Here is an 11,150-nt window from a genome sequence, read left to right on the forward strand (position 1 = left end):
TAATTATTATTAAGTTTAATTATTTATGTATTTTATCTTGTTGGACTGCAATACTATACTGATGCCCTTGTATTTGTTGTGATATTGTGTGTTTATAGTTTTCGTTGCCAAGAACATTTCCTAAATTTAATATAAAGATAACCTTAAAACATAACTCTATAATGTGTGTCATTCATGAGCTCTAGAATATTCTGCTCTAGAAGGTCGTGCGCGCGCTAAGAACCGCCTTTTCCACTGCGCTTCATAACGCTGACAGCTGATTGGTTCTCGGGATTGTCCTTCAAATGTCTTTGATCTGATTGGTCCTAAAGATTGTGTGGGCGGTCCTTGTATCTAGGAAGTAGTGTTGGCGACACACCGGCGGTAGCGTGACTGTTAGCTTCACGCTCCAAATAGCAGTTTTTATCGTCTGTTATCTGAAGTGAATAGTGAAAATGGGAGATGATGAGGAGAAGTACGATGGGATGTTGCTCGCCATGGCGCAGCAGCATGAAGGAGGAGTGCAGGAGGTAACATATATCCACACACGCTAGCAGCCGAGCTAACTGATGCACGCTAACTCGCTAGAATAGAAAAAAACACGTGTATTTACGTTATTAGTGAAAGAGGACTTGACTGTTTGTTAGTGTTTTCTGTGCAGGACAGCACATCAGTATGCTGTTATCATTTAATGTCTGTTTATATATGCACAAGTTGTTCTATCGTGGAGACTCAGGGTTGTGTTTTAAAACCTAGTGAGCTGCCTACATAGACAGCACTTGTTTGCTTGTTTTCATAGGTTTTGGCCTGTGCACATGTATTTTGCTCTATATCTGACCATTAAAACCCATAAACCTGCTTTCTGTAATATGCAATTACAGTGAAACATCAGTGGTGATTTGTTGTATTCCTCTCATGTATTCTTCATTATTATTATTATTATTATTATTATTATTATCATTAACAGCTGGTGAACACCTTCTTCAGTTTTCTGAGGAGGAAGACTGATTTCTTCACCGGAGGAGAGTCTGGAGCCCCAGAGAAGGTTTGGGATTGGACTGAATATGCTGTCAGCTGTATTGACCTAGATGTTCCCTTTCTGTGTATTTCAAACATTTTTGATTATTTTGAGCACCACCAGTGAGATATTGGCAATGAGATGTATTTCTTTGAATAGAAATGAAAACTTTTATTCAGTGAAGATGCATTGCATTGATCAAAAGTGACAGTAAAGACATTTATAATGTTAAAAAGATTTCTATTTCAAATGAATGAACTTTTCTTTTCATCAAAGAATCCTGAAAAATAAAACATATCACGGTTTCTACAAAAAAAAAAAAAATACGAAGCAGCACAACAGTTTTCAAAAATTAAAACAAAAACAAAATTATCCTTATCAGCCAATCATCTTCAAACACGAAAGGAATTTGTTGTGGTTTCCAGGTTTCCATGTTTTTTTTTTAAGGAGCTCTTGGTACATACATATTCAATTCAATTCATTTGTTTATTTGTATAGCGATTTTTACGATACAAATCATTGCAAAGCAACTTTACAGAAAATTAATTTTCTACAATATTTAGTAGTAGCTTATCAGTGGTGACTGTCAGTTCATGTGCATATGGCAGAAATGTTCAGAAAAATCAATAAAAGACGTAAACAAACAGACGATTAACACTATTAACAGCAATTATGCAATCAAACTTCTAGCAAAATTTGGTAGTTCTGTATGTTGTTTCAGGGTTGGCATCATCTGAGGTCCTCTGAGGGGCTGGCATCATCTCTTCTCAGGTGTTCTGGATCCAGACAGAAACTTGTGTAAATCCTAGTTACCACGGGATGTAAATCCAGCAGAAACAGAGAAACAAATAGAGACATAATTAGCGTAGCTGCTGTTCCAGCCAAGTAAAATTAATTAGTTTAACCCAAGCTAAAGAATAATAATACGCATTTGATCAGATATAACTGCAGTCCAAAATTACGAGATGCATTTTTTTGAATGCTTGGCCAAAGAGATGTCTAGATTTAAACAGTGTTAAGTGTGTCTGAACCCCGAACATTATCAGGAAGGCTATTCCAGAGTTTGGGAGCCAAATGCGAAAAAGCTCTTCAAAAGTCCAGCAATTTGTGTCCTTAGGGAGTGTAATGGATTGTAGCGTGGTAGAAGACTAGTTAGTTATGCAGGAGCTAAGCCATTAAGGGCCTTATAAGTACGTAATAATATTTTGTAACTGATACGGAACTTAATAGGTAGCCAGTGCAGAGACTGTAGAATTTGGGTAATATGATCATATTTTCTTGACCTGGTAAGGACTCTAGCCGCTGCATTTTGAGCTACCTGTAGATTGTTTATTGAAGATGCAGGACAACCACCTAGCAGTGCATTACAATAGTCCAGTCTAGAGGTCATGAATGCATGAACTAGCTTTTCTGCATCAGAACACGTTTCGTAGCTTGGCAATGTTTCTAAGATGGAAGAATGCTGTTTTTGTAACATGGGAAATATGATTTTCAAAAGACAAGTTACTGTCTAATATAACACCCAGATTTTTGACAGTAGAGGAAGTAACAGTATATCCATCTAATTGCAAATTGTAATCTACGAGATTCTGTGTAATGTTTTTTGGTCCATTAAGTAATATCTCTGTCTTATCTGAATTTAATAGGAGAAAATTATTTTTACATTTTTAACACACTCTGTTAGCTTAGATAATTTTGAAGTTTCACCTGGTCTTGTTGAGATTTATAGTTGAGTATCATCAGCATAACAGTGGAAACTAATCCCGTATTTTCTAATGATATTACCAAGGGGCAACATGTATATTGAAAATAGCAGAGGACCTAGAACAGATCCTTGTGGCACTCCATATTTTACTGGTGATAAATGAAATGACTCCCCATTTAGATAAACAAAGTGGTAGCGATCGGACAGGTAGGATCTAAACCATCTTTTGTATGACATGAGAACAATAAGAAGAATTAAATAAGTAAGACTAAAGAGAAAAAAAAGAGAATCAACATATTAGAGTGATTTCTGAAGGATCATGTGACACTGAAGACTGTAGTAATGATACTAAAAAGTTCAGCTTCGCGTCACAGGAATAAACGACACTTTAAAATATATTATCCTAGAAAACAAATGGTATTATTTCAAAATAATAGTTTTCACTGTATTTTTAATAAAAAATGAACTTCAAAAATGAAGTTTTGGTGAAAATAAGAGACTCCTTTAAAAAAAAAAAAAACTTTTTTTTTTTTTACATCTTACCATCCACAAATTTGTGAATCACAGTGTATAGAAATCATTCAGTCATGTTATTAAAAGATGTCTAGCAGAATGTCAGAGCTGCTCTTTTCCACAGAATTAAAATAAATTGTGATTCAGTCTGTTGAGCTCCATAAAAGTCAAAGGAAGCTGCATAACAGTAGCCTTTACAGCTGATAATAGGTTTTTCTAGTTTTCTGAAGGCAAATTTTTGTCATTCAGTGTAATTATTTGTATTCAAATTCTGCATACACCGAGCACCAATCAATCAATGATTGATCTGTGTTCCTTTCTTTTGTCCTGTAGCTGGTTAAAGAGGCGTTTGCTCATCACAATCAGCTCGCCCTCAAAGCCCAGAAAGAGAAACAGTCCAGACAAGAGAAGGAGAAGAAGGAGAAGACCGAAAGAGCTGCTAAACTGAAGGAAGAGGAGAAGAAGAGGAAGCCGGACGCAGAGGAGCCCAGAATCAAAGAGCTCACGGATGAGGAGGCCGAGAGACTCCAGTCACAGTTAAATCAAGTGAGAGCACATGTCCACCAGTGACATTCATGCCATGTTCACACCTTTTGGTTAACTGTCCCTTTAAAAACATGCAAGCATCGAATGTGATCGATCTGTAACTTTCATCATTTCTCAGACAAAAGAAGAAAAGAAAACTGCAGAAGTACCTGAGAAAACAGACGGCGATGCATCAGAAAAAAACAAAAAAGGGGTAAGTGGGTTTATTTCATTACTGATGAATATAAGGGTGAAAAGGGAACTGATGATGTATTTTTTAGTGGCTCTAGATAACTGTCTAATGCTCACACGTTTGTGTTTGTGCGTGTGTGTGTGTGTGTGTGTGTGTGTGTGTCTCAGTCGGACTCCGAAGGAGAGGAAGATGAGAAGGACAAAGACAAGATCAAGCCCAATGCTGGAAACGGAGCAGATCTTTCACACTACCGCTGGACTCAGACCCTGTCTGAAGTGGACGTGAGTCTTATTTCTTCTGCACTAATTGAACAGAGAGTGAATATCAGCCTCTTTGAGTACCGGACCCCAGTCCAACTCACCACCATTTTCAAGAAACAAAACTGACTCATTAGTATCATTTATGTCTTTGTGAGGACCAAATGCAGTCAAGTATAATTCAAGTTACTTGACTTGTCCAGTATGTATTGGGGTTTTCTTTCATGGGAACATGTCATGCCGAAATATACAAAAATTCATACTTTAAACAGACCCCCCTGGTATCACGTCAAGGACCACTAGGAGATCGTGCAGCTGTGTTGATTAACAGTGATGCAACATGAATTTGTTGTCTGCTGTGTGATATTTGTCCACATTAAATGTGTGTTATGTTTCTTGTGTCAGATACTTAAATTTAACCAATTACTTGAATTAGTCAGAATACTACAGACTCTTATCAATAAGATCTGATCAACATAAATGATCTGTACATGGCATTTATGTTTATTTACACAAACTGATTAATGCTGCTCAAAGGATGGTGTATACACACACACACACACACACACATATATATATATATATATATAGACTCATTACAGGGTAGTGCTGCAATATTAGGAAATTACTGTAAACAGTTGTAGATTAATAATTACATAAATGTTTTTGTGGCACGTCATGTTCTGGTTGCATAGTCAAAACAAGATAAGAACTGTTTATGAATTAGTTTATTGCTTTTTACACAGTGTTAAACTGGGATAAATATGTCATCACACAGGAAAAATGTGTTATGGATGCACTGCAAATGCAAACTGGGTAAATAATGTTGTTTCTTTTCTTATAATAAAGTTAACATTGGCCAGCCACATATCACGTTGTTTGAGACCGGAGATTCACATCACATTGGAGTCATTCAGCATGCTTCTGTTTTTAAAATGAAACCAAATAATCCACACAGAAGAGGAAATCAACAGATGCACAAGTGTAATGGATGAAGCCCATGTACATCAAATACAGATGTTTTACTCTAACTGTAGATGAAGATTTTCATGTAGGAAATTAACCAATATCCTGCTCTTTCTTTTTCTGACTTTGAAGCATACTGCCATATAAAACTTGAACTCCTAATAATGAAAACTGCCCAAACACATCAGGTTTATCCGAATACTCTTTTTATTAAATGTTGAAAACATTACAGATTTATGAAGTGCACGTGGATATACTTCACCCAAAATCAAAAGGGAAAAAAACAACATTTTGCATAAAGAAAAACTACGCAGTGTTGCATACTAATATGATTTCATGGAAATTGTCATGAAAATAATGTCATAATAATATCTGATCTGTCACCTGCTCTCGCAGCTGGTCGTGCCGTTCGATGTGAGCTTCCGTCTGAAGGGGAAGGACGTGGTGGTGGACATCCAGCGGCGGTCCCTGAAGGTGGGGCTGAAGGGTCATCCGCCTGTGATCGACGGACAGCTGTGCAACGAGGTGAAGGTGGAGGAGAGCTCCTGGCTCATAGAGGATGGGAAAGTGGTCACCGTTCATTTCGAGAAGGTGTGGATGAGATCCTGCATAGATGGCGTTTATTTGAGCTTGTGATGTGCTCGGATGACTAACGATGCACTCGTTTATTCCAGATAAACAAAATGGAGTGGTGGAGCAGGTTAGTGACCACAGACCCCGAAATCAACACCAAGAAAGTCTGCCCGGAGAACTCCAAGGTAAGAGCGAACTACTTCACAATCAGTGCTTCTGAGTTGATTTCAAACAGCTAGTTCACGCTCGATGAAAGTTTTATGTGTAGACTTATACATATTTAATTATTATAAGACACGGGGATTAATCACACCCTTTCGTCTCGTGCCGTGTTTTGTATTGAACGCGCTCAGCTGTCGGATCTGGACGGGGAGACGCGCAGTATGGTGGAGAAGATGATGTATGATCAGAGGCAGAAGTCCATGGGGCTGCCCACCTCTGAAGAGCAGAAGAAACAGGACATCCTGAAGAAGTAAGATCACGGTCACGTGGTGCGACCAGAGAAAACGTGAATCAGGAAATGATGTCATAGAGAGGACACCTGCAGACCCTCATGACTGTCTCTTGAAATATTAGATAGTGTTTTTTTTAATGACAAGACAGGGTTAGTTGGGCTTGTGAAATGTCATGTAGTGCGACAGCCCAAAAACTTAACTAAAAATAAAATAACTTTTAAAAAAAAATAATTCACTACCAGAAAAAAATAATTATCAACTACAAACAATACATTGTCAGTGAGAGATATTTCTTTGAATAAAATTTAAAACTTTTATTCAGTGAGGACACATTAAGTTGATAGAGACATTTATAATGTTACAAAAGATTTCTATAGCAAATGAATGCTGTTTTTTGAACTGTTTATTCATCAGAGATTCCTGAAAGAAAAAAATGCATTAAAGTTTCCAAAAAAATATTAATCAGCACAATTGTTTTCAGCATTGATAATAATCAGAAGTATTTCTTGAGCAGCAGATCAGCATATTATACTGATTTCTGAAGATCATGTGACACTGAAGACTGGAGTAATGATGCTGAAAATTCAGCTTTGATCACAGGAATGAATTACATTTTTAAATAAAAAGCAAATATAATAAATAATCAATAAATGCAGCCTTGGTGAGCAGCTGATTTTTATTCAAATAAAAAAATAAATGCAGCCTTGGTGAGCAGCAGAGACTCTTTCACACAATCATAATGAGCGCAGTCTTTTGAACAGCAGTGTGTATAAATCATTCAGTTCTGAATCCACTAATGCTCTTCCTTGTGTTTGGTGTGTGTGCAGGTTCATGGCTCAGCATCCAGAGATGGACTTCTCCAAAGCCAAGTTCAGCTGAGAGCCTCTGAATCTCTGAATGACGAGATCTGAGTCTTACCCTCCCGTTCTGCTCAGTTAGACGTGTTTTCTTTCTGTTAGATGACTGTTTGACTAACAATTTCTCTCTTGTGATGATGGAAGTGTTATAATGCACCATGTCTAGCTTTTTTTTTTTAATAAATCATTTCAAACCCTGCTTATTTGTGTCACTATTATACTGATGTAAGATCGTTACGGTTTAAATTTAATCTAATTTAATATCGTTACGGTTTAAAGGTAATGTAATTACTTTCTAAAAGTGAATTTTAGATTTGACAGAAAATGCTTGATAGCATGATTATAAGTAACACGAATCCACTAAAATGTCTCACACAGAGCAGAGTGTAACTGATGGTGTTTACTGTGTTCATACTGGGCCGGATTGTACGCGTTTCATGGAAATGATGGTTTTACTTGTTCATACGGTGTATATCAAACCACCAAAGACTTTTATGGAGAAATTTTGAGCTTTGAATTGCTATTCTTACTACCGTTCAGGTTGCTGTGTTCACTACGGTGTATATCAAACCACCAAAGACTTTTATGGAGAAATTTTGAGCTTTGAAATGCTACGTGCAAATGCAATTTTGAAGCATGTCGTGCTATTAAATCATAGCCGTTTAAAGTTTAATGATCACATTAAAGCAAACGATTCCTGTATTTCTGTCCTCTGGTTTAAAATTGAGACTTTGAAGCAGACTGAGTCTAAAGCCTTCAGCTGACACACTCGGATCATATCCACGCATTTTGAAGTTACTGTATGAAGTTACAGAAAGTTCTCTGCTCCCCTCATTTCACACAGCAGTGTTGTGTTGTTAATCTGCACGTTTACATAGAGACACACAGAGGAGCTCTCGCGCGCGGCTTCTTTACTCGCGCTTTGTGCATTCATCCTGTTCACAGTACATGAGTGGAACATAGCCAGTGTGGACAACTCATTTTCAGGGGAAGTTGCTAAAATTTGCTAAATGACGTTATTGCATAACCATTACACAAAACAGCGTTTTTACCTAGAATAGCTAAGCTACACAACGATATTACTCAAATCTCAGCGAAAAATATTTTTTTAAATGTTATTTGTTAAAAAAAAATTATAAACAAAATATTTTAATTTGTAAAAAGATTATGATCTGATTTTTTTTTTTACAACATTAAAATAGCAGTGCACTGGTAGTTAGTTAGTACTAGATAAACTGCACATTCTGAACAATTATAGTTTTAAGCAGTGCACTGGTAGTTAGTGTGCTACACAAAAGTCTATAAAAATAGGACACAATGTACTGTTTATGTGAAGGAACAATACATATTTATTTTTCAATTTAAATATTATTTAAATTCCACATTGCATTTTGTGTTTTCAGGTTACAGGTTACAACTTAAAGGATAACATCCCGGCAGAAAATGACTAGTCCCTTTTCATATTTTGTTCTTACAGTGTACCTAACTGTTACTGAACAAGAACTATATATACAAGCTAATAACATGCTGTATCATGAATATGCATTTATTATTGACCATTTGGATCTAGCAACTTAATGCACATTTGATGTTTGTACTGTAAAGCATCTTTCTCCAGCTCTCTCCAGGATTATGTGCTGCTTGGCTGGCTAGATGTTCAATGGTGTCCTCTTTTAAAATGAAAATATGTATTATTTTTAACATTTGAGTCACTTTACAAAAGTTGCCAAAAACTTTTTAAAAATAGTTAATTTGTTGCTAGGTGCTTTTTGAAAAAAAAAAAGTTGTTAGGGTAGTCTGAAAAGTTGCTAAATCTAGCAACAAAATTCCTAAACATACCAATTGCATTCAAGCCCTTGCATTCAAACATATGAACATACCAATTATACAAACTGTGTGCGGGAAACCTAAACTGAACCATTCACTACAGGGTCCCTGAAAATGAGTGTGTGAGTTTGTTTACACAACGCTGTTGTCACTGCTGCAAACTCCCATATAGACAAATAATTATTACAAAAATATAATTTCCCAGCAGTGCAAAATAATTTTGTTTGATTGAATAAAACACATAAAAGAACCTCCATAATCTTCCACCTTCCACCAATCTTTTAATAAAAAACAAATAAGTGATTTTTTTAAAAGCTTTGTTGCACGTTAAGCATTTTTTCTGCTGTTTTAAGATTTGAAGAATTTGAATGTTTAAACATTTTAGCGTTTTATTTAATAAAAAAAATTGAGATAAAACAGTAAGTCAACAGGTGTCTGATTCATTTCAAGCAGCACAAGAGGGCAGTGTTGGCCACTGATTACTGAGACATTTCTTTTATCATTCTGTGTGTTTCTGTGAAAACCGACAATACTTCTCCTGACCATCAGCTGGAGCCACTGAACCCGCATGGTTTAATCCACCGAACCACTGCCAACACACCAGCTTACTACAGCTGTTACTAAAATAAATTAATACATGGTCTCTTGTCAAACAGTGCATTTTTTAAATTTTTGTTTGTTTATTTATTTAGCTTTATTTAATAACGGTGGTGATTAATACTAAATTAACACAGTTTCACTGCAGTAAAGAGAGCTAACCTAACCTTTCTAAAGGCCCCAGAGACCCTTTTAGACTGCAGGTGTACAAAAATAATAGTAATTTACTGATTAATCTCTTATTTTCGTGTAATTTTTTATTATTATTAATGAAGCCTTAACCATCTTGTTTTATATACCACAAATAATACAAGTATTTTTATCTTAACATTATTATTATTTTATGTATTTGTTTTCATTATTTGGGACTTTCTACAGAATTTTATAATAATATTTTTCCTACATTATTCATATTGCTTGTTCTTTAGATACAATTTGTTCCTTAGAAAAGCCTGATTCTTTAATGTCATTTTTTTTTTAAACAGTTTTCTGCATTGTGTATTTGTTTCAGATGTAGGTGCTTATGATGTCTTTTAAATGCTGAGGCGTCAGATAACAGCTCTCCCGTCAGCAGGAGTTATTCCTCACCCAGGCTTGATTGTGTGTGCTGTCTCACTGCTAATGGTTCGGAGCAGAGTGTGCAGTGTGTTAACAGCTCTCGTGGACATCGTGTGACTGCTCGTAGCTTGATCAGGATGGTGAGAGCGTCAGCCTGTCAGCTGCATCAGCTCTGAACACCAGCCAGTGACTGCTGTACGTCAAAGCCCACATATGTGTAGTATAGCAGTAATAGTAACTCTGCCTCTTGTAGACAGTTTCACAGCTCACTCGTCAAAATGGTAAACAAACATTTGATGACGTTTAACACAACCACAACATTTATTTATTTTTTATTATTTGAAGAAGACCAAAGATTTAGTGAACTTGTAAGTCAGTTAAAACCCAAATGTTTCTCTTAATGCAGAAAATAATACACTTAACAGTAGTTATTGCATTAAATATCTTCACTAACACTGACACGAGCAACCTTTGTACAGCATTTATTAAGTTAGTATTATAAATTGTTTTGTGATATTGTTCATTTCATGTTTGTTGATAATACGTTAAGATATGTTCATTCATACAACTTGAAAGTATTTAAAAAAGTATGAATATTATGTTTTAATAATCTCTTGTGTTTAAAGAATGTGGTGACTAAAGCACATGTAAAGAACTTCATTATCATTTGAACTAGTTTGTTGTTATTAATATTACATTTAAAGTTAATATGTTTTAAATACAAAACAAAATTGTAATTACAAATATATTTAAATACATGAAATACAAGTTTTAATAAAAATGACATGAAAGTATATTTTAGTTAACTATAAATGCTTGTCAGTGCATTTGGCAATACAAACATAAAAGAGAGAGAAAATAAAATTATATATAAAGATGTACTTAAGTCCTACTTAAGTAGATCAAAAAAGCACTCAATTTATTGAATATACATTTAATTTATAATACATTAACGTGCATTAAAGTGTCTGGAAGCATTACATTCGGTTTGCATGCAAGAATATTTTAATAATAAAATATATTATTTCTGTAATACTTTTTAAAAGTGTTCTTATTTTTGACAATGGTTAGTTTGATAATTTGACAAGTGTTTGAGTTTCTGTTGACGTTTTTATTGCAGACATGGG

General features: G+C 35.3%; 1 protein-coding gene across 1 annotated transcript; it reads left to right on the forward strand.

Annotated features, from left to right (window-relative positions):
- The first annotated feature begins 313 nt into the window (after nucleotides 1-313).
- On the forward strand, nucleotides 314-7,240 carry LOC109101438 (nuclear migration protein nudC-like). The gene is made up of 9 exons (XM_042776024.1): nucleotides 314-509; nucleotides 947-1,024; nucleotides 3,549-3,761; nucleotides 3,880-3,954; nucleotides 4,101-4,214; nucleotides 5,553-5,747; nucleotides 5,831-5,914; nucleotides 6,083-6,201; nucleotides 7,012-7,240. The coding sequence occupies exons 1-9, from the start codon at nucleotides 435-437 to the stop codon at nucleotides 7,061-7,063; spliced, it is 1,005 nt and encodes a 334-aa protein (XP_042631958.1). The 5' UTR covers nucleotides 314-434; the 3' UTR covers nucleotides 7,064-7,240.
- Nucleotides 7,241-11,150: the final 3,910 nt, after the last annotated feature.

This window comes from Cyprinus carpio, chromosome A19 (assembly GCF_018340385.1).
Source record: "Cyprinus carpio isolate SPL01 chromosome A19, ASM1834038v1, whole genome shotgun sequence".
NCBI lineage: Eukaryota > Metazoa > Chordata > Actinopteri > Cypriniformes > Cyprinidae > Cyprinus > Cyprinus carpio.